At 32.3% G+C, this 25,431-nt stretch overlaps 1 protein-coding gene across 6 annotated transcripts; it reads left to right on the top strand.

Annotated features, from left to right (window-relative positions):
- Positions 1-1,145: 1,145 nt before the first annotated feature.
- LOC134726051 (leucine-rich repeat-containing protein 14-like) lies at positions 1,146-24,925 on the top strand. 6 transcript variants are annotated; one of them, XM_063590442.1, is made up of 5 exons: positions 1,146-1,183; positions 7,613-9,053; positions 19,243-19,404; positions 23,487-23,662; positions 23,868-24,925. In XM_063590442.1, exons 2-5 carry the CDS (start codon positions 8,597-8,599, stop codon positions 24,615-24,617), a joined length of 1,545 nt encoding a protein of 514 aa, XP_063446512.1. In that variant the 5' UTR covers positions 1,146-1,183; positions 7,613-8,596; the 3' UTR covers positions 24,618-24,925. The 6 variants fall into 6 exon arrangements, with proteins under 6 accessions (XP_063446512.1, XP_063446510.1, XP_063446511.1 ...); XM_063590440.1 differs by having other exon boundaries at positions 1,149-1,207; XM_063590441.1 differs by having other exon boundaries at positions 1,165-1,257.
- The last annotated feature ends 506 nt before the right edge of the window (positions 24,926-25,431 follow it).

Genomic DNA, 25,431 nt, shown 5'->3' with positions numbered 1-25,431 from the left:
ATTACTGAAAACAAACTCGTACCACAAAAAAAAAACTCGTCCACTAAAAAAAACTCGTTCCACTAAAAAAAACTCGTACAGCTAACAACAAACTCGTAACACTGCTACCACGGTACTGTAATATATATATTAATTATACTCATTTCCTCTTCAGTCTATAAAAAGTATATAAGACAATAACAATCCAAACCAAGGAGTAAACAAAGACTCACAAAACAATGAGATGATTAGCTGTAAGTGTATAATAAGAAGTTACTATCAATTAATGATAATTTTAGCCATGACAAATTGGTGGGGGGATACAATTTTTCTCATTTCAGATTTCAGAAATTAAAAAGATTTTTTTCAAATATTTTGTTGAGGGGATTAATGGTCAACAGCATAGTGTGTTGCTCAAAAGCAAAAAGATTGTTTTTAGTACACTAGACCACACTCATTCTGTGTCTCATACTGTGCAAAGCTGGATATCATATCTAGATGAAATGAAAGATATGTTTTAAGCATTGGCTACTATATTGATATATTAGCAATTTCTTTTTTATTTTATTTCTTAACATCATAAATTTTCTATGTAAATTACACCCATTTCTTTTATTTTTTCGTATATATATATAGGTAATTTTATTGTCACTGGCATGAATAAGATACACACGCCCTTGTCACATGTAAATAAGATAAGCATATGATAATTAACAAGTTAAAAAGCAATATCTGTATATATAATTTTAAAAGACACAACAACAGCAACAAACAAAAAAGTACATATAAATACAACCATACACTTAATGTGCTGTACATAGTTATAAGGAAAAAACAAAAATATCCACAAAATTTCCCTCGTATATACTCTAATATCATTAGAGGTGTTCCTGTCTAAAGGAAGCTTATACAAATAAGAAGAAGCTGGCTAAATAGCCATTCCTATATAAATAAGCTATTTTACCGGTTTCAATAAGGATATTTAAACCTGAGCCTACAAAATAACCACTGCCTAACCCTTGAAGGGACGCTTTTTCTTTAACTATTATAAATTTCCATTAGAGAGTTAAAATATTCAGTTGTTTTTTGTTCTTTTAGTGTCGGGTACGGGATTGCTTACTCATAATGAAAATTGAAATTATATTAGACTGGTTCCCAGTCATCTTTGTTCGTAAGGTGTAACACCATATGCAGATGACTCACTGTAAAAAATGAAGTAATAACAAATGTATCAAGTGACTAAATCAAAGTTGCAAAATACTTGACATGATAATAAGCGTAGTATCTTTGATGATTTTTCTCAACATATGGCATATAGGCACTGGCTTCGGTTATGATTGAAATGTAACAAAAATTAAAAAAAATATTGTTACATTGGAGACTAATAGCCGGAATGCAGGGTTGGGCATGGAACTGATTGATTACGATTGTATTGCTTTATTGTTAATATTTTTTAACGTAAGGGTACCCAAATTGCAGCTATTTAGAAAAAATAGCAACGGAAATCTTACAAAGAGGGACGAAAGATACCAAAGGGACAGTCAAACTCATAATTCTAAAATAAACTGACAACGCCAAGGCTTAAAATGAAAAAGACAAACAGAAAAACAATAGCGCACACGACACAACATAGAAAACTAAAGAATAAACAACACGAACTCCACCAAAAACTAGGTGTGATTTCAGGTGCTCCTGAAGGGTAAGCAGATCCTGCTCCACATGTGGCACCCGTCGTGTTGCTTATGTGATTACAAATCTGGTAAATAGTCTTAATTCGGTAGGTCACATTCATGAAAGGGAAGGGGATTGTAGTTACGACGTAAGGATCATATCCGATATCATTTGTGAAACAGTTATTCAATAACGGTCAAACAACTCGTGATGGCGTCCGTAAAATGTACAAAGGGATGATTTCAACTTCACCATTTGGAAGTCTTAGTTTAATAGCTTCCTTGTGAGCAGTTACCCTCTATCAAGAAAATCATGATAGGAAATGCAAGCACGGGAATATCGTATCAATTGGGAGATATGTACCCCGTATGCAGGTGCTGCTGGAATGTTGCTACTTAGAAATGGAAAGTTCACAATTGGAAAGCTGGAATCATCTCTTTTGTCGTATAGTTTTGTTTTCAACCGACCCTCATAGTCAATTTCTAGATGTAAGTCAAGATATGAAGCCGACTTAACTGTATCTGTAGTATCCTTTATTTCCAATTCGAAGGGATAGATTCGTTCCACATAGTCACCAAATTTTGAATTGTTTAGTGAAAGAACGTAATCTATATAGCAGAAAGTAGAGTTAAAGGATATTGCTAACTTCTTATCTTTCTTTAAAGATTTCCTAGAGACTAAAAATTTGTATTTTTATGATTTGATACTATGCACTTCTTTCAACATATATATATATTAACTTTATTTCCTTCTTATCGAAGATTTTGCATGTATTAACAGTTTTGTATAATAATAATATTTACATATTGGTCAAGATATACACAAAACGTTCACAGTATTTATCAACAGATGGACTGTTTACTGAAAAGCAAAATGTACGAAAACGTCATCATGCGACGTCATCAAAACATCATCTTTTTAAAATTAGCAAATATTAATATGAGGCAGGAATTACCTGTGAATAGCATGAATAGGGACGAAGTCTGATTTTTTTTAAAATCAACAATGTTAAAAAGAGAAATGGAAATACCGTAACGTTTCCGATTTTGGTTCTGTTGTTAGGGATTTTAGTTGTGACGTTATTTAAGTTATGACGTCATATTCAATGTAAATAAAGAAACGTTGTCATCAGGTAACGTTTTTTTAATAACAAACATTTTTTTTTTAAATGAATTAGTATTAGTTCCTTTCTTAGACTGATAATTATACATTTTATTCAGTCTCATGTAAACAAGACCGGAAACGGGAGTAGACTTCTGCGGCGATCCGGAAATTCAAAAACACAACAAAAAAAATTGAACGATTTTGAGTTCATTAGTACATGTAGTACAATGAAAACTTAGGGAAATTTTCCCGAAATTATTTTTTTTTTTTTTTTATTGAATTTTCTACTGTCCCCATATAAGTATTCATTTCGTAAAATATGAAGAGTAAGCATGGACTAATATCCAATTGTTCAAAATATTTGAAGAAATTAAACAGAAGCTCGGTTATTAGACTTTTGACAATGAGAATTTAAGCATGGATGCAATTTGGGTACCATCACGTAAATGAATGGCTATCATCTATTTTGAATTTATTGAACCATAAAATTAATTTTTGACTCTTCACATTGAATAATCCTCAAAGCTTCTTCTTCTTCCAAATCTTCACATCCTTTGTAGAACAACCACACCGTTAAGGCATGTAGAACCATACCCACCACCATACACACAAGCACTTGTTTCAATCCATTGGAAGACCTACTATCAACATACATTTACGTAAATGTACGTTGATAGTGGGTCTACCAATAGATAACGTGACGTTACCCAAATTGCACCTATTTTGACGGTTTTTTCACCTACGTTTTTTTGTGATCAAGAAAAAAATGTCCATACTGTAGCCCTATCCTTCTTTATTGTATAGGTACACCAGTTTGATTTTTAATCCATATTGAGTCATAAAAAAATGGGTTTGAATCAACCTCCAAACCATCCATGATTCTGTAATGAGGAGTACCCAAATTGCATCCATGCTTAAATTCACATCGTCAAAAGTCTAATAACCGAGCTTCTGTTTAATTTCTTCAAATATTTTGAACAATTGGATATAAGTCGATGCTTACTCTTCTTATATTACGAAATGGGTACTTATAATATATTGTATTTGCTAATTTTAAAAAGATGACGTTTTGATGACTTCGCATGGTGACATTTTCCTAAATTTTGCTTTTTTCAGTAAACAGCCATCTGTTGATAAACACTGTGAACATTTTGTGTATATCTAAAAATATGTTTACCTATGTTGAAAGTCGTACAGAGTATCAAATCATAAAAATACAAATTGTTGAGTCTCTAGAAAATCTTGTAAGATTTCCGTTGCTATTTTTCTGGATAGGTGCAATTTGGGTACCCTTAATTTACATTAGACACATAAATGTGCCTGTGATTGTTAGGCTAGTTACCGGACATATATACAGGGGGATTATATATGTTTACGTAGTAAAATAGTTCATTCTTACTAAGAACTAAAAAATTTAGTCATTGATAGTAGAAACCAAGAGCCAATATGAAAATAATCAAATGTTAGAATTTCAGCACATGAAACATCAACCAAATAAAATTGAGAATGGAAATGGGGAATGTGTCAAAGAGACAACAACCTGACCGTAGAAAAAAACAACAACAGCAGAAGGTCACTTTCAGGTCTTCAATGTAGCGAGAAATTCCTGCACCCAGAGGCGTCCTTCAGCTGGCCCCTGAACAAATATATACTAGTTCAGTGATAATGAATGCCATACTAATTTCCAAATTGTACACAAGAAACTAGAATTAAAATAATACAAGACTAACAAAGGCCAGAGGCTACTGACTTGGGACAGGTGCAAAAATGTGGCGGGGTTAAACATGTTTGTGAGATCTCAACCCTCCCCCTATACCTCTAGCCAATGTAGAAAAGTAATGAAAACTGTTAATTAGTTAGTTTTAGTACTAAAAAGAATAATACTAATTTTTTTATGATTCAAGCAATCACCAGAACAACAACATTATTTTCGTCGTATATTGCTATCACGTTGGCGTCGTCGTTGTCGTCGTCGTCGTCGTCGTCGTCGTCCGAATACTTTTAGTTTTCGCACTCTTACTTTAGTAAAAGTGAATAGAAATCTATTAAATTTTATCACAAGGTTTATGACCACAAAAGGAAGGTTGGTATTGATTTTGGGAGTTTTGGTCCCAACATTTTAGGAATTAGGGGCCAAAAAGGGCCCAAATAAGCATTTTCTTGGTTTTCGCACTATAACTTTAGTTTAAGTTAATAGAAATCTATGAAATTTTGACACAAGGTTTATGACCACAAAAGAAAGGTTGGGATTGATTTTGGGAGTTTTGGTTTCAACAGTGTAGGAATTAGGGGCCACAAAAGGGCCCAAATAAGCATTATTCTTGGTTTTCGCACAATAACTTTAGTTTAAGTAAATAGAAAATAATGAAATTTAAACACAATGTTTATGACCACAAAAGGAAGGTTGGTATTGATTTGGGGAGTTTAGGTCACAACAGTTTAGGAATTAGGGGCCAAAAAGGGACCCAAATAAGCATTTTTTTTTGGTTTTCGCACCATAACTTTAGTATAAGTAAATAGAAATCTATGAAATTTAAACACAAGGTTTATGACCATAAAAGGAAGGTTGGTAATGATTTTGGGAGTTTTGGTCCCAACAGTTTAGGAATAAGGGGCCCAAAGAGTCCAAAATTAAACTTTGTTTGATTTCATCAAAATTGAATAATCGGGGTTCTTTGATATGCCGAATCTAACTGTGTATGTAGATTTTTAACTTTTGTCCCTTTTTCAAATTGGTCTACATTAAGGTCCAAAGGGTCCAAAATTAAACTTCGTTTGATTCTTGATTATCGGCCCAGTTTTCAAGTTGGTCCAAATCGGGGTCCAAAATTAAACTTTGTTTGATTTCATCAAAAATTGAATAAATGGGGTTCTTTGATATGCCAAATCTAACTGTGTATGTAGATTCCTCATTTTTGGTCTTGTTTTCAAATTGGTCTACATTAAAGTCCAAAGGGTTCAAAATTAAACTTAGTTTGATTTTAACAAAAATTGAAATCTTGGGGTTCTTTGATATGCTGAATCCAAACATGTACTTAGATTTTTGATTATGGGCCCAGTTTTCAAGTTGGTCCAAATCAGGATCTAAAATTATTATATTAAGTTTTGTGCAATAGCAAGTCTTTTCAATTGCACAGTATTGCGCAATGGCAAGAAATATCTTATTGCAAAATATTGTGAAATAGCAATTTTGTTTTTAATTAGAGTTATCTTTCTTTGTCCTGAATAGTAAGCAAGAAATATCTAATTGTAAGAATTGTTTTTATTTGGAGTTATCTTTCTTTGTCCAGAATCAACTTAAATCTTTGTTATATATACAATATACAATGTATATTCACTTTTTACTACCAACTGATAAATTAAAATAATCTTTACCATTCAGTGATAACAAGCAGTTTTTTTACATCTTAATATTTTATGATGTATTTAAATGAGTAGTTATTGTTGCAAACTCCATTAGAAATTTTAATTGAGATTAGTTTTGGAATAAGGGAAAGGGGGATGTGATTAAAAAAATTGGGTTCAATTTTCTCATTTGAAATTTCATAAATAAAAAGAAAATTTCTTCAAACATTTTTTTGAGAGGATTAATATTCAACAGCATAGTGAATTGCTCTAAGAGAAAACAAAATTTTTTAAGTTCATTAGAACACATTCATTCTGTGTCAGAAACCTATGCTGTGTCAACTATTTAATCACAATCCAAATTTAGAGCTGAATCCAGCTTGAATGTTGTGTCCATACTTGCCCCAACCATTCAGGGTTCAACCTCTGCGGTCCTATAAAGCTACGCCCTGCGGAGCATCTGGTTACTTCATACAAAAACATATGACATGGTTTTTTGACACAAAAATCGCAAAAAAATTTGAAACAGTAAAAATTCGTAGTAAGCCTTGACAAAAAAATCTAGATACCTAAAATATTCGACAGAAAATCCTTTTAAAATATGAGTACACATGTATGTGAATAAAAACTCAACAGTGAAAATGTAAGAATTTTTTTAGTGAAAATTGTTATACTTAGTACGAAAACACAGCACACGATGATACAATTTTTCTTTACTTTTCAAGTGATTCAGCAATGTTATGAATGTGCGTGTCTGTATTGTATACTGTAAAATTCCATATTTTTTTAAGTCAAAGAAACTTTCAATGTCTTTCATTCTTCAGATGATATAAAAAATATTTCACTCTTGTTCTACAGTTTATATTCTCGTCCAATCTTTTTGTTGGAAGCATGTGAGGTTGTTTCATGTTGTCTTAAAATATGATTTCATTGCCATCCATTACTGATTTCATGTTCACCTCTGATTGCAATATCCAACTTAGCATTGATTAAAAAAACATTAACAATAAGAAATACAAGTCAATTGTGTATCCTTCAAGGCAATTGATGTTAACATTTGCTGAAATTTGAAACTGGTAGACCTAGTGGGCTTTTTTCAGTGTCCAGATATTTTGTAATCGTAATTTCCTTCTTTTGGTGAAAAACAATACAATACACCTCATGAATCTTAAATGATGTTGTTTTATGACTTGCAGAAAGTATGTATATGTACACTGAAAAGTCCATTTTTATCATCTACTGCCAACTTTTATTTATCCTTAACAGAAAAGAAGTCAAATAGCTTCAAACATTTCAAACAGTTTTGTACAGTAGAAAAAAACAATACTGTAACTTTTGTACCTTACAACATAATTTTATTGGCAAAAAAAGATATGTAAAATCATAATGACAAATATTTGAGAGTGCTTTGACATATTTGAAGGGACTAATAATATGGTAATGTAAATATATAAGGCTCACCTTCTGTGATATATGTAGTTGGACAGTTTTTCATCAATCAATCTCTTTACAGTGAAATGATAATGGAAATGGTCATAGCAATATAAGAGATGGGATTTATCAACAGAGAATACATCATTATCAACAGAAGGAACTATCTTATCAGAGCAGAACACATCATTATAAGGGAAGAAACATAGTGTAAGATAAGGAACTCTTCACTGTACGAGAGTGAAGGAGATATATATCGTTATACATTTATAAGAGAAGTAACATGATTACAGAAGGTGTGTTACATTATATACATGTGTGGCCAGAAACGCATCATTATAAGAGAAGGAACACATGATTATAAGAGAGGGAACACATCATTATAAGAAAAGGAACATATCATTATAAGAGAAGGAACACATCATTATAAGAAAAGGAACATATCATTATTAGAGAAGGAACACATCATTATTAGAGAAGGAACACATCATTATTAGAGAAGGAACACATCATTATAAGAGAAGGAACACATCATTATAAGAAAAGGAACATATCATTATTAGAGAAGGAACCCATCATTATAAGAGAAGGAACATATCATTATTAGAGAAGGAATACATCATTATAAGAAAAGGAACACATTATTATTAGAGAAGGAACACATCATTTTAAGAAAAGGAACACCTCATTAGAGGAGGAACCCATCATTTTAAGAGAAGGAACACATCATTATAAGAGAAGGAACACATCATTACAAGAAAAGGAACATATCATTATTAGAGAAGGAACACATCATTATAAGAGAAGGAACATATCATTATTAGAGAAGGAATACATCATTATAAGAAAAGGAACACATTATTATTAGAGAAGGAACACATCATTTTAAGAAAAGGAACACATCATTAGAGGAGGAACCCATCATTTTAAGAGAAGGAACACATCATTTTTAGAAAAGGGACACATTGTTATTTGAAAAACCCACATCATTATAGAAAGGACAAATTTTTATTATATTGAGAATAGATACACCCTTATAAGAGAAAGAACTTCTAGTGTATAGAGAATGGATACATCACTATGGTATGAGTATTACCAGGGTGTTGTGTATCCTTTAGACCTCTGTTCTCCACCAGCTATCGGACAACAGCCGAAGAGTGTAGCATCTTTGACAACATTGTGTTCTCGTTACATCATACAAGATTCCACCATGACAGCTCAGGCTATAAACTACATACCCAAAGAGCTTTGTATTGTATTGATGCAACAAGCATTGATATGTAACAAAGATCGGGCTGTTGATGTGTTGTTGTCTCATTGGCCATTTGAAACTTTGTCACTACAGAAACTGGTACCAAACGTGTTTACTTCTGTCAGGCCATTATACGATATGTTATATTTATCTGAAGTAACCAGGCAATGTTTGAGATACACCACATGTTTGGCTCATACTTTCCTTGAATGCGTTAAAAATAAAACTCCAACAAAACTCAGATATCTGGATATGTCAGGATTTCCAACTCGTAAGTACTGCTAGTTATAATAATATCTCTGTTTTCTTAAATTTTAACTTAAGAAAGAAATATGTTTTTAACTAAACTCTGAGTAATAGGTTATTCCTTATCTTTTTTCTTAGCAGAGATAATCCTGTACTATTTGGCTTCTTATTATATGTTGTAATATATATATATATCCACTATAATCTGATTATAACAGAGGTAATCCCTATCTATTTTTAGTGGAGGTTTTCCTGTACTATCTGGCTACACATTGTATATTGTCATTTCCTCTGTAATCTGATTGTAATTGAGGTAATTCCCTATCTATTTTTAGCGGAGGTAATCCTGTACTATCTGGCTACACATTGTATATTGTCATTTCCTCTGTAATCTGATTGTAATTGAGGTAATTCCCTATCTATTTTTAGCAGAGGTAATCCTGTACTATCTGACTACACATTGTATATTGTCATTTCCTCTGTAATCTGATTGTAATTGAGGTAATTCCCTATCTATTTTTAGCAGAGGTAATCCTGTACTATCTGACTACACATTGTATATTGTCATTTTCTCTGTAATCTGATTGTAATTGAGGTAATTCCTTATCTATTTTTAGCAGAGGTAATCCTGTACTATCTGACTACACATTGTATATTGTCATTTCCTCTGTAATCTGATTGTAATTGAGGTAATTCCTATCTATTTTTAGTGGAGGTGATCCTGTACTATCTGGCTACACATTGTACATTGTCATTTCCTCTGTAATCTGATTGTAATTGAGGTAATTCCTATCTATTTTTAGCGGAGGTAATCCTGTACTATCTGACTACACATTGTATATTGTCATTTCCTCTGTAATCTGATTGTAATTGAGGTAATTCCTATCTATTTTTAGTGGAGGTGATCCTGTACTATCTGGCTACACATTGTACATTGTCATTTCCTCTGTAATCTGATTGTAATTGAGGTAATTCCTATCTATTTTTAGTGGAGGTGATCCTGTACTATCTGGCTACACATTGTACATTGTCATTTCCTCTGTAATCTGATTGTAATTGAGGTAATTCCTATCTATTTTTAGCGGATGTAATCCTGTACTATCTGACTACACATTGTATATTGTCCTATCCTCTGTAATCTGATTGTAATTGAGGTAATTCCTATCTATTTTCAGCGGAGGTAATCCTGTACTATCTGACTACACATTGTATATTGTCATTTCCTCTGTAATCTGATTGTAATTGAGGTAATTCCTATTTATTTTTAGCGGAGGTAATCCTGTACTATCTGGCTACACATTGTATACTGTCATTTCCTCTGTAATCTGATTGTTATTGAGGTAATTCCCTATCTATTTTTAGCAGAGGTGATCCTGTACTATCTGGCTACACATTGTACATTGTCATTTCCTCTGTAATCTGCTTGTAATTGAGGTAATTCCTATCTATTTTTAGCGGATGTAATCCTGTACTATCTGACTACACATTGTATATTGTCATTTCCTCTGTAATCTGATTGTAATTGAGGTAATCCCTATCTATTTTTAGCAGAGGTAATCCTGTACTATCTGGCTTCACGTTGTATGTTGTTGTATCCTCTGTAATCTGCTTGTAATTGACGTTATTCCTATTTATTTTTAGCGGAGGTAATCCTGTACTATCTGGCTACACATTGTATACTGTCATTTCCTCTGTAATCTGATTGTAACTGAGGTAATTCCTTATCTATTTTAAGCAGAGGTAATCCTGTACTATCTGGCTACACATTGTATATTGTCATTTCCTCTGTAATCTGATTGTAATTGAGGTAATTTCCTATCTATTTTTAGCAGAGGTAATCCTGTACTATCTGGCTACACATTGTATATTGTCATTTCCTCTGTAATCTGATTGTAATTGAGGTAATTCCTATCTATTTTTAGCAGAGGTAATCCTGTACTATCTGGCTACACATTGTATATTGTCATTTCCTCTGTAATCTGATTGTAATTGAGGTAATTCCTATCTATTTTTAGCGGAGGTAATCCTGTACTATCTGGCTACACATTGTATGTTGTTGTATCCTCTGTAATCTGATTGTAATTGAGGTAATCCCTATCTATTTTTAGCGGAGGTAATCCTGTACTATCTGGCTACACATTGTATGTTGTCATTTCCTCTGTAATCTGATTGTAATTGAGGTAATCCCTATCTATTTTTAGCGGAGGTAATCCTGTACTATCTGGCTACACATTGTATACTGTCATTTCCTCTGTAATCTGATTGTAATTGAGGTAATTCCTTATCTATTTTCAGCGGAGGTAATCCTGTACTATCTGGCTACACATTGTATGTTGTCATTTCCTCTGTAATCTGATTGTAATTGAGGTAATCCCTATCTATTTTTAGCGGAGGTAATCCTGTACTATCTGGCTACACATTGTATACTGTCATTTCCTCTGTAATCTGATTGTAATTGAGGTAATTCCTTATCTATTTTAAGCAGAGGTAATCCTGTACTATCTGACTACACATTGTATATTGTCATTTCCTCTGTAATCTGATTGTAATTGAGGTAATTCCTATCTATTTTTAGTGGAGGTGATCCTGTACTATCTGGCTACACATTGTACATTGTCATTTCCTCTGTAATCTGATTGTAATTGAGGTAATTCCTATCTATTTTTAGCGGATATAATCCTGTACTATCTGACTACACATTGTAAATTGTCCTATCCTCTGTAATCTGATTGTAATTGAGGTAATTCCTATCTATTTTCAGCGGAGGTAATCCTGTACTATCTGACTACACATTGTATATTGTCATTTCCTCTGTAATCTGATTGTAATTGAGGTAATTCCTATTTATTTTTAGCGGAGGTAATCCTGTACTATCTGGCTACACATTGTATACTGTCATTTCCTCTGTAATCTGATTGTTATTGAGGTAATTCCCTATCTATTTTTAGCAGAGGTAATCCTGTACTATCTGGCTTCACATTGTATGTTGTTGTATCCTCTGTAATCTGCTTGTAATTGAGGTTATTCCTATCTATTTTTAGCGGATGTAATCCTGTACTATCTGACTACACATTGTATATTGTCATTTCCTCTGTAATCTGATTGTAATTGACATAATTCCTATTTATTTTTAGCGGAGGTAATCCTGTACTATCTGGCTACACATTGTATACTGTCATTTCCTCTGTAATCTGATTGTAACTGAGGTAATTCCTTATCTATTTTAAGCAGAGGTAATCCTGTACTATCTGGCTACACATTGTATATTGTCATTTCCTCTGTAATCTGATTGTAATTGAGGTAATTTCCTATCTATTTTTAGCAGAGGTAATCCTGTACTATCTGGCTACACATTGTATGTTGTTGTATCCTCTGTAATCTGATTGTAATTGAGGTAATTCCTTATCTATTTTCAGCGGAGGTAATCCTGTACTATCTGGCTACACATTGTATGTTGTCATTTCCTCTGTAATCTGATTGTAATTGAGGTAATCCCTATCTATTTTTAGCGGAGGTAATCCTGTACTATCTGGCTACACATTGTATACTGTCATTTCCTCTGTAATCTGATTGTAATTGAGGTAATTCCTTATCTATTTTAAGCAGAGGTAATCCTGTACTATCTGACTACACATTGTATATTGTCATTTCCTCTGTAATCTGATTGTAATTGAGGTAATTTCCTATCTATTTTTAGTGGAGATAATCCTGTACTATCTGACTACACATTGTATATTGTCATTTCCTCTGTAATCTGATTGTAATTGAGGTAATCCCTATCTATTTTTAGCAGAGGTAATCCTGTACTATCTGGCTACACATTGTATATTGTCATTTCCTCTGTAATCTGATTATAACAGAGGTAATTTCTAATCTATTTTTAGCGGAGTTAATCCTGTACTATCTGGCTACACATTGTACATTGTCATTTCCTCTGTAATCTGATTGTAATTGAGGTAATTTCTAATCTATTTTTAGCGGAGTTAATCCTGTACTATTTGGCTACACATTGTATATATATTGTCATTTCCTCTGTAATCTGATTGTAATTGAGGTAATTCCTATCTATTTTTAGCGGAGGTAATCCTGTACTATTTGGCTACACATTGTATATTGTCATTTCCTCTGTAATCTGATTGTAATTGAGGTAATTAATTTCTAATCTATTTTTAGCGGAGTTAATCCTGTACTATTTGGCTACACATTGTATATATATTGTCATTTCCTCTGTAATCTGATTGTAATTGAGGTAATTCCTATCTATTTTTAGCAGAGGTAATCCTGTACTATCTGGCTACACATTGTATATTGTCATTTCCTCTGTAATCTGATTATAACAGAGGTAATTTCTAATCTATTTTTAGCGGAGTTAATCCTGTACTATTTGGCTACACATTGTATATATATTGTCATTTCCTCTGTAATCTGATTGTAATTGAGGTAATTCCTATCTATTTTTAGCAGAGGTAATCCTGTACTATCTGGCTACACATTGTATATTGTCATTTCCTCTGTAATCTGATTGTAACTGAGGTAATTCCCTATCTATTTTTAGCGGAGGTAATCCTGTACTATCTGGCTACACATTGTATATTGTCATTTCCTCTGTAATCTGATTGTAATTGAGGTAATTCCTATCTATTTTTAGCGGAGGTAATCCTGTACTATCTGGCTACACATTGTATGCTGTCATTTCCTCTGTAATCTTATTGTAATTGAGGTAATTCCTATCTATTTTTAGTGGAGGTGATCCTGTACTATCTGGCTACACATTGTATATTGTCATTTCCTCTGTAATCTGATTGTAATTGAGGTAATTCCCTATCTATTTTTAGCGGAGGTAATCCTGTACTATCTGGCTACACATTGTATATTGTCATTTCCTCTGTAATCTGATTGTAACAGAGGTAATTCCTATCTATTTTTTGCAGAGGTAATCCTGTACTATCTGGCTACACATTGTATATTGTCATTTCCTCTGTAATCTGATTGTAATTGAGGTAATTCCCTATCTATTTTTAGCAGAGGTAATCCTGTACTATCTGGCTACACATTGTATATTGTCATTTCCTCTGTAATCTGATTGTAATTGAGGTAATTCCTTATCTATTTTTAGCGGAGGTAATCCTGTACTATCTGGCTACACATTGTATATTGTTGTATCCTCTGTAATCTGATTGTAATTGAGGTAATTCCTTATCTATTTTTAGCGGAGGTTATCCTGTACTATCTGGCTACACATTGTATATTGTCATTTCCTCTGTAATCTGATTGTAATTGAGGTAATTCCTTATCTATTTTTAGCAGAGGTAATCCTGTACTATCTGGCTACACATTGTATATTGTCATTTCCTCTGTAATCTGATTGTAATTGAGGTAATTCCTATCTATTTTTAGTGGAGGTAATCCTGTACTATCTGGCTACACATTGTATATTGTCATTTCCTCTGTAATCTGTTTGTAACTGAGGTAATTCCTTATCTATTTTTAGCGGAGGTAATCCTGTACTATCTAGCTACACATTGTACATTGTCATATCCTCTGTAATGTGATTGTAATTGAGGTAATTTCCTATCTATTTTTAGCGGAGGTAATCCTGTACTATCTGGCTACACATTGTATGTTGTCATATCCTCTGTAATCTGTTTGTAACTGAGGTAATTCCTTATCTATTTTTAGCGGAGGTAATCCTGTACTATCTGGCTACACATTGTATATTGTCATATCCTCTGTAATCTGATTGTAACAGAGGTAATTCCTATCTATTTTTTGCAGAGGTAATCCTGTACTATCTGGCTACACATTGTATATTGTCATTTCCTCTGTAATCTGATTGTAATTGAGGTAATTCCCTATCTATTTTTAGCAGAGGTAATCCTGTACTATCTGGCTACACATTGTATATTGTCATTTCCTCTGTAATCTGATTGTAATTGAGGTAATTCCTTATCTATTTTTAGCGGAGGTAATCCTGTACTATCTGGCTACACATTGTATATTGTTGTATCCTCTGTAATCTGATTGTAATTGAGGTAATTCCTTATCTATTTTTAGCGGAGGTTATCCTGTACTATCTGGCTACACATTGTATATTGTCATTTCCTCTGTAATCTGATTGTAATTGAGGTAATTCCTTATCTATTTTTAGCAGAGGTAATCCTGTACTATCTGGCTACACATTGTATATTGTCATTTCCTCTGTAATCTGATTGTAATTGAGGTAATTCCTATCTATTTTTAGTGGAGGTAATCCTGTACTATCTGGCTACACATTGTATATTGTCATTTCCTCTGTAATCTGTTTGTAACTGAGGTAATTCCTTATCTATTTTTAGCGGAGGTAATCCTGTACTATCTGGCTACACATTGTACATTGTCATATCCTCTGTAATGTGATTGTAATTGAGGTAATTTCCTATCTATTTTTAGCGGAGGTAATCCTGTACTATCTGGCTACACATTGTATGTTGTCATATCCTCTGTAATCTGTTTGTAACTGAGGTAATTCCTTATCTATTTTTAGCGGAGGTAATCCTGTACTATCTGGCTACACATTGTATATTGTCATATCCTCTGTAATCTGATTGTAATTGAGGTAATTCCTATCTATTTTCAGCGGAGGTAATCCTGTACTATCTGGCTACACATTGTACATTGTCATTTCCTCTGTAATCTGATTGTAATTGAGGTAATTCCTATCTATTTTCAGCGGAGGTAATCCTGTACTATCTGGCTACACATTGTATATTGTCATTTCCTCTGTAATCTGATTGTAATTGAGGTAATTCCTTATCTATTTTCAGCGGAGGTAATCCTGTACTATCTGGCTACACATTGTATGTTGTCATTTCCTCTGTAATCTGATTGTAATTGAGGTAATTCCTTATCTATTTTTAGCGGAGGTAATCCTGTACTATCTGTATCCTATTGAGAATTACATTGTTTATATTTGTATACAAATTATAATAAGAAGTTTTTTATTACTTAATATCTTTAACTGGTGTTTATACCTGGAGGTGTCGTATAAAGATGGACATATGTTTTTATTTTTTTAAAATAAGAAATGGACATTTGCAACAAAAAGGAAAAAATATGAAAAGCACATAGAATTGATTGTCCTATAACATGTATGATATATGACTTGGGGGAATTATTTTCTTTTTCAATATTTTTTTTTTTTTTTTACTTATTTTGCTATCTTTTTTTCATTTTTACTATCAATTTGCATTAAATAAAATATGAAAATATCAGCATTAAAATGTTAAATAACGAAAATATAATGCTAATGCATATACTATAGAACTAAAAGAATGGACAGCTAGCAAAAACAGTTTAGTTTGCTGTGATCTTTATTTTTTGCAGAGCGATCATAAATCAGTTAAAAGTTTTGACAAATGAAAACTGAAGTGAAAAATATTCAATAAAATTAATTTGTAATTTAAAAAAAAAATATAAACATTTAACAATCTTAGATTATATGATATCCGTCAAGAACTGCCTGTTTGAAATATTTTTCATAAAAAGAAGTTTTTTTTATTTCAGCAATGAATTATAAAATTCTTTAAAGTTTTTTGAAAAAGTAATTTGAAAGTAATAATCATTATTGTTGGCCAAACACCATTTAAGGTGGTATGGGTGTCTTCCTCCATCTTGGATTGTAAAAAACAGAGAATCAAAGGTCCATATTTTCTATCAAGCTAGCAAAATTTGATGCAGGAATGCAGATATTTAATGTGAATTTTCATTTAAAAGAACCAATTTATAAGATTATAAGTTATACATATTAATAGTTTTGCAAATGCTGATTATTTCTGGTTGATTTTAAAAAATTTAAATTGGCATTTTAAGGGGAGGTAACTCTAAAACAGTGCATTCTCTGAAGGATTCTTCATGAAATTTTCCTATTTTGTATTTTAGCCGGAAAGACCGTACGGTGACCCTATCTTTTTTTTTTATATTCACAAAACATTGTCTGAAAGCCAACTTTTCCTTAAGTATTTAACAATTCTATCATTTTGTTTAGTTTCTAATCACAAAATGGTGTTTTTTCCTGTTTAATCCATACAAAATGTGTCATTTTGTCACAACCTGTAGCTTGAGAAAATGTGAGGTGACCTATCATTTTTATTATTTTTTTGCCCGTATTAGTAACCTGCAACACAGTCACACAGATACTCTATAATACTGAGATCTTTATTTATGTTACATTTTGTAGGTGATTCCTTGCTCTTTTCATTTTGGTATGACACTTTAATTAAATTAGTTATTTTTTGTTCCCAGTCGCAGGTATTTCAGAAATTGATGAGCTGTATTGAAAAGTATTTAAGCCTATTTGTTTCAGATATAACTCTATTAATTTTGATGTAAAATGTGCAGTCATTTCCAAAATTCTAATGTCTATTATTTGATTCTCATTTAAAAAAATTAAAGTATCTTAATGGAAAAAAATCCCATCAAATTTGAAATTGAAAGCATGGTTTTGTTTTTAATTTGTCATATATACAAGTATAAAGATTTCTACCAGTTTAATTAATGAAATTTAGTTAAAGAATAACACAAATAAAAAAATCATACTATATCTATATATTTGTGTAAACAGTTTGATTATTATATCATGTATCTAACAACACTTTTACATTCCATTTTAACAAAAAATTAATAAAGAGAGAAATACATTCATTTAATTTATATCTTTAATTGTGAGTATGTTAAAAAAAAAACACTCTCTCATTTTTCTTCCACTGCATGATAATACACATGCACTCCTGAGGTTTTTTTTCAGTTCCGGCAATCAGGGACTTACTATACTAAGTAAAGTATAGAAAGTCACTGACGGAATGTATTCAAAATTTTACACATTTATCATTTATATACTAAATAGTGAGTAAGATAAAAATAGTACAAAAGAATTAATTTTAATTAAAACTTATCAGCATACACATATTGGTGTATCATATGTGGCAATGAATGCTGGCTTTCTTATCATACAAACAGATGTTGGACCTGATCTACCACAGTGCCACCTGGAATTAAGTGGGGATAATCTTCACCAATGTCCCTCATTGAGGTAATTCCTATCTATTTTTAGCGGAGGTAATCCTGTACTATCTGGCTACACATTGTATGTTGTCCTATCCTCTGTAATCTGATTGTAATTGAGGTAATTCCTTATCTATTTTTAGCGGAGGTAATCCTGTACTATCTGGCTACACATTGTATGTTGTCATATCCTCTGTAATCTGATTGTAATTGAGGTAATTCCTATCTATTTTCAGCGGAGGTAATCCTGTACTATCTGGCTACACATTGTATATTGTCATTTCCTCTGTAATCTGATTGTAATTGAGGTAATTCCCTATCTATTTTTAGCGGAGGTAATCCTGTACAATCTGGCTACACATTGTATGTTGTTGTATCCTCTGTAATCTGATTGTAATTGAGGTAATTCCTTATCTATTTTTAGCGGAGGTAATCCTGTACTATCTGGCTACACATTGTATGTTGTTGTATCCTCTGTAATCTGATTGTAATTGAGGTAATTCCTTATCTATTTTTAGCGGAGGTAATCCTGTACAATCTGGCTACACATTGTATGTTGTTGTATCCTCTGTAATCTGATTGTAATTGAGGTAATTCCCTATCTATTTTTAGCGGAGGTAATCCTGTACTATCTGGCTACACATTGTACATTGTCATTTCCTCTGTAATCTGATTGTAACTGAGGTAATTCCTTATCTATTTTTAGCGGAGGTTATCCTGTACTATCTGGCTACACATTGTATGTTGTCATATCCTCTGTAATCTGATTGTAACAGAGGTAATTCCTATCTATTTTCAGCGGAGGTAATCCTGTACTATCTGGCTACACATTGTACATTGTCATTTCCTCTGTAATCTGATTGTAATTGAGGTAATTCCCTATCTATTTTTAGCGGAGGTAATCCTGTACTATCTGGCTACACATTGTATGCTGTCCTATCCTCTGTAATCTGATTGTAATTGAGGTAATTCCCTATCTATTTTTAGCGGAGGTAATCCTGTACTATCTGGCTACACATTGTACATTGTCATTTCCTCTGTAATCTGATTGTAATTGAGGTAATTCCTTATCTATTTTTAGCGGAAGTAATCCTGTACTATCTGGCTACACATTGTATGCTGTCCTATCCTCTGTAATCTGATTGTAATTGAGGTAATTCCCTATCTATTTTTAGCGGAGGTAATCCTGTACTATCTGGCTACACATTGTATGTTGTCCTATAATGAAGCTCGTCAGAATGTGATGGTCAACATGTATAATAAAGCTGTACAGTTATTGCCCCAGCCTGTACCAGATCGTTTAATGATGGCTGATCAGTTCCTGCCTGACACTTCAAGTATGTTCATATAAACAATAAGAATTCAGAATGGAAAGTTTAATATTACAGTAAAATATTGTTATTTTAATTTAGGATAAAGTAATATTATTGTTAAGGGGGCTTGCGGGTATAAATCATTTTTTTTTTAATGTAGGATTTCGCTATATTTTTCTATAAATGAACTTTATTATATACCTTATAGAAAAATCAAATAAAAAATGGGATCACCGTTCATTTAAGGTCACAATCTGTCTTTAAAAAAAGCATTTTTGTAAACTCTAAGGTACTTTTGTTCTGTTGAACTAATAGGAGAAATAGAGTTTTTTTCAAAGTAAAAAAAGAACTAAACCACAGACATAGCTTAAATTTTACAATAGTTTACATTTAGTACAGCTTAGTAAAAAAAAGTAATAAAAAAATTTAGGTCACAGATGAGTTAAGAAAGATATTTCAATTTTAATGCAAAAAAAAAAAGGTTTTTGCACCAAAGGGAGATAATTTGGAGCATTTTTAATGATATATACATTTTAAAAGTCATCTGGGGCCAAAAAAAATTGATTTTTATGGTTTATTTTTGTATCATACATGTGTTTTTGTCATATGATAAAGTAAAAACTAATACAGTAATAAATAAAATTTGTAGTGAAATTATTTTCTTTTTAATTTTTGCTGAAATTCTAGTTCCCTCGAGCCTCCTTAATAGCTATACAAACTAAACTTAAAGCTTGAAGCTTGCATTTGTCTATTGTTGTGGTTTTTATACAACTGCAAAAATTTTTGTGGTTGTATATTGGTATCACATCGTCAGCGTCGTCGCCAGCTTCGTCCAAAGACGGATGGTTTCCTGATAATAACTCTAGTATAAGATAACAGAAATCAATAAAATTTTAACACAATGTTTATAACCACAAAAGGAAGCTTAAGAATGATTTAGGGATTTGGGTCCCTAAGGTTTTAAAATTAGGGGACCAAAAGGCCCAAAAATGTATCTAGTGTCAGAACAATAAGTTGCAATTGTTCTGAAATTGTACCACAATGTTTAGTACCATAAGAAGAAGGTTGGGATATATTTTAAGGGTTATGGGGCAAACAGTCTAAGAATAAAGGGCCAAAAACAAGCATTTTTGTAGTTTCAAGTCAATAAGTTTGAGTTATCTTTCTTTATCCAGAATGGTTGTTGAATCACCTAAAACCAATGCTCTATATAATCTTCTTTGAAAATTGGAGTTATCTTTCTTTGTCTAGAATTTAGAAGTTTCCAATATTCACTTTACTACCAACTGATACATTAAAGCAATCTTTACCATTCAGTGATTACAAGCACTTTGATTACCATTCTAGGGTTATGCCCCTTTACAAGTGGAAAAATTGAAGATTTTTTTAGTTTCTGTTCTCTTAACTTTAGTTTGTCTCAACTAAATCTGATGAAAAGTGTATATAATGCTTATTACCTCAAAACTCAGTTTAAGTTCAATTTTTGGCAGCTTCACTTTTACAGTTCTTGAGTTATGTTAAGGTTATATGCCAGGGGGGCATCATCTGTGTCCTTTTTGGACACATTCCCCATTTATTTTTTTAGAAGTTACTATAAATTAATGATAATTTTAGCCATGACTGTATGTCATTTTATATTTTAATATTTTATGATGTATTTAAATGAGTAGTTATTGCTGCAAACTCCATAAGAAATTTGAATTGAGATCATTTTTGGAATAAAGGAAAGAGGGAAGGGAGAATAAAAATTGGGGTGGGGGTCAATTTTTTTTCTCATTTCAGATTTAAGAATTTGAAAAGAAAATTTCTTCCAATATTTTTTCTTTGAGAGGATTCAAATTCAACAGCATAGTGAATTGCTCAAAAGCCAAAGAAAAAACTTTAATCCAGCTTGAATGTTGTGTCCATACTTGCCCTAACTGTTCAGGGTTCAACCTCTGCTGTTGTATAAAGCTGTACCCTGCAGAGTTGTTTTTCTCTTGCTTGTTTGGTTGGTGTCCCATATATGTATAGCCTATCTCTCCTTTTATTGACTTTTAACCCAACTTTAAAAATGTGGGGGGGGGGGGAAATCAGTAGAATTTTAGTTCTATATGTGATAGACATGATAGATGTATTGATGTAATTCCTAAATCAAGCTGTACAGTTATATTATAGCCATTACCATACTAAAGGTCATATCATACAATCTCAACACCTTTATTAATTAATTGGCTATAATATAACTATACAGATTGATAGACTGATTTAGTAATTACATCAATACAGTGGAGTTAAAGTCTTATAGGATTGTAAGTGTGTTTTATTTTATCACCTTGCACTTTCACATTTTGACTGAATGACTTGTTCAAATTTCTGACCAGTTGAACAATTTGGGTTAATTTTGAATGAATTTGCAATTGGTGAAGAGCAACACTAACAGTCAAGTCACTTTTGTTTTCTCATATACTGATTATACTCTATCATGTGTATGCAATAGTCAGGGTTAGGGTCAGGTGTAAATGTCTGGCAGGGTTCAACTAACCTTGACCATATAATGATTTTAATTGTATCTAAAAATGAAGTAAAAGCTTTATCTGTTAATGTAACAGATTTTTTGCAAAAATGCAATCATTATAAGTTAAGCAGGTGAGACATTTCAGGGTGTGCACTCAAGATTGTTTTTTCTCATTTGATATTTAGATACTGTCTAAACTTTTAATTCATTGATTAAATGATAATAACTAACAATATATCAGTTTACAATATAATCACCAATTTCCTATTTTTATATGACAGTCAAAATTTTACGTTGTATAATGGTATCATGTCGTCTTCGTCTGAAGACCCATTGAGTTTCTGGACATAAAATTTAGATTTAGTGAATGGATCTCTCTTTACTGAAAGTTTCAATACCACGAAAGGAAGGTTGAGATTGATTTTGGGGGTTATGTATATTCCCAATAAGTTAGGAAAAAGGGGAAAAAAGGGCGTCCAAAATAAGCATTTTTGTAGTTTTCAAACAAAACTTGTGTTTAAGTGTATGAATCTCTCTGAAATTATACCTCAAGTTTCCATACCATTAAGGGATGGTGAGTAATGACTTTGGGGTTATGGCTCAAAATGTTTTGGAAATGAGGTTAAAAAAAGGGTGAAACTAGATTTTTCTGGTCAATGGACAATTAAGACAATTTAAAAGCAGTGTAAGGGAGGAAAATCAAAAACAGTTAACATACGATGTTTGGTATGTGCAGATTTACCTCCCTTACACTACTTGTAAAAAATGTATAAAGAAATGTCAGGTTTGGGACTTTTTTGCCAAAAAAGGGGGGGTGGTCAAAGTTTTCATTTTTTTCCGAATTTCTCAAATTCCAAATTTTTGAAAAGTTTGAAGAAGAAATCTTTAATTGGACAATATTGCATTGTGTGTCAGACACTCATATTATGTCAAGAATTTCATCACAATCCAAATTTAGAGCTGTAGATAATATGTATATAAATGAACTTGTCCTCACAAGCTTCAATGTTGTGTCCATACTTGCCTCAACTGGGACAACATCCCTAATGCCTCGAAATGAGGAACTCAAAAGTCATGTGTAAAGAAAAAATCTCTGTGTAGTGATATTGGACATGTTTCTATTTTTAACAAATGACTGAACTGAATTATTTGTGGTGATTAGGAAAGTAGAGGAACATAGAATAAATGTGTAAAAACTATGGAGCTATTGAATATGTTCAAAGTATTAAATTTTCAAAGAAGTTATTGTGTTAAAAAGGGGATATTTTACCACAAGGAGCCGCATCACAAAAGGATGTTCGGGGTATGCTTATTTATGGAAAAAGTAATCTCACTTTGTACCCCGAAAATTTAACCACATATGTGAAAATGTCACAGCATCGAAACGAGCTATCATACATATCCAAGTTTACGTAATGGACTGAGCTACAGGAAAAAACGTTACCATTACCGCCTATGTAAAAACAATTAAAGATTTTGACCCAACTGTTCAGGGTTTGACCTCTGTGGGAGTATAAAGCTGTGCCCTTTGGAGCACCTGGTTATTTCTAAGTTTAAAGGATAATAGCTAACAACATACCAGTTTACAATATAATCTTGTTTATTTCAGTTCTAGTCAAACTTGATGCTTTTGTAGCTGCAGACCAGACGCTGACAGAACTAAGTAAAGCCTTGAAGGTATCAGGATTTACTGATAGTAAACTGTGTATGTGTTTACAGAAACTCGATGCTACATGTTTGGGGGAACCTAAGCTTAACATACTTCTTGGACAGATTAATCCACAGGTATATAATTTTACATAGGGTATGGTTAACACATGTACATATTTACTGAGCTATTTTCACCTTAAACATGTTAAAGCTCTAGATAGTCGTTTGTTTGTTATTATTTTCCAAATGTTACAAACCATGAGTTTTTGTAACTTTTTCCAGAAGTCTGAAGATGTCATTAAGATACCATCTGATAATGTTTTATTATTTTTATTTTCAGTACTTGACAGGAATTAGATTGAAGTACAACTCTATTAACTGTGAGAGTTTTTGTAACCTGGCCCCTACACTTGAGAAGTTTACAAACTTATGTGCCTTAGACCTTTCGTGTAACAGTATAACTGTGTACCAGAGTGACTCTACAACAGAGGTCCTTGGTAAAACACTGTCCTCCTTACCAAACCTAAGCAGACTGGATCTAAGTAGTAACAGACTGAAGTACAAGCTACGACAGCTTATCAGTGGTACACAGCAGCCGTTACAACATCTTCGTCTGGCAGGATGTGGTCTGACGGAATCAGATATCAGATACCTATCAACATCACACCATACTAAAGCCTTACAACACATTGATTTAGGTGGAAACACACTGACATTATGTTGTGGAAGTTTAGGACGTCTATTAGAAGAAGTTAAGTCTACCTTACTAGTGCTTGAGTTAGAGGACAGTAAACTAGATGATGGTGGTATTCTTCGCCTGTTGCCTTACATTTCCTTATTACATTCCATTCTGTACCTGAATCTATCCCAGAATTCCTTAGTTTCCTCTGTTTGTTTACAGCTGAGTGAGACATTATCTTCATTGGTAGATCTGAAGGCTTTGAAGATATCGTACTGCTCAGACTTTTATGGGACAGAAGATGAAGAAGAATTTATTCGAATCAAACAAATGTTTGTCAACCAATTTTTAGTGGTTTTGAACAAATTATTTGAAACACATCTGGTCATGACTGATCTTGAAAGCTTTTGATCATTTATAATAATCATTGTTGTACTGTTTCATGATTGTACTGTATAATAATTATGTTATATATAATAATCATGATTGTACTGTATAATAATTTATAATCATGATTGTACCTATTAATTATTTTTAAAAATCATGATTGTACCATGTCATGATGTATAAAAATCATGATTGTACCGTGTCATGATGTATAAAAATCATGATTGTACTGTTTAACAATTTATAATGAGCATAATTGTATAAACAGTTTAATAATAAGAATGATGTATAAGCATATGTTCATTGCAGAAATTATAAAGATATATTAATTTAAGTTTATTCATTGGGTTAATCATCTGACTTTTATACCCCATGGCACAAAGTAGGCTATAATTTGTATCATGTTATAGCTTGTTGTTCGGTGTGAGCCAAGGCTCCAAGTTGAAGGCCGTACTTTGACCTGTAATGGTTTACTTTTATAAATTGTTATTTGGATGGAGAGTTGTCTCATTGGCACTCACACCACATCTTCCTATATCTATATAATGTTTTGACCCATCCCTCTCTCTGTCTGTCCGTCCATCAGTCTGTTCTTGTCATTGTAACTCCTTTGAATCCACTCTACAGAATTTCATGAAACTTTTTGTGTAACATACTATGTAAATGTGCATATTACCAGGATATTATGATTCAATTTTTGTCTCACTTGAGGTTGTCTAAAAGTGAAACATAGGTATGCTGTTTTGGTCAATAATGTATAAGTTTGTGATTTGGTCTAGTTTGTGGTGAACTATAAATTGTACGTCAAACATATTTGGTATGCAGTTGTATTTGCATT

This window comes from Mytilus trossulus, chromosome 7 (genome assembly GCF_036588685.1).
Source record: "Mytilus trossulus isolate FHL-02 chromosome 7, PNRI_Mtr1.1.1.hap1, whole genome shotgun sequence".
Lineage (NCBI taxonomy): Eukaryota > Metazoa > Mollusca > Bivalvia > Mytilida > Mytilidae > Mytilus > Mytilus trossulus.
This window is presented reverse-complemented; position numbering and strand designations above follow the sequence as displayed.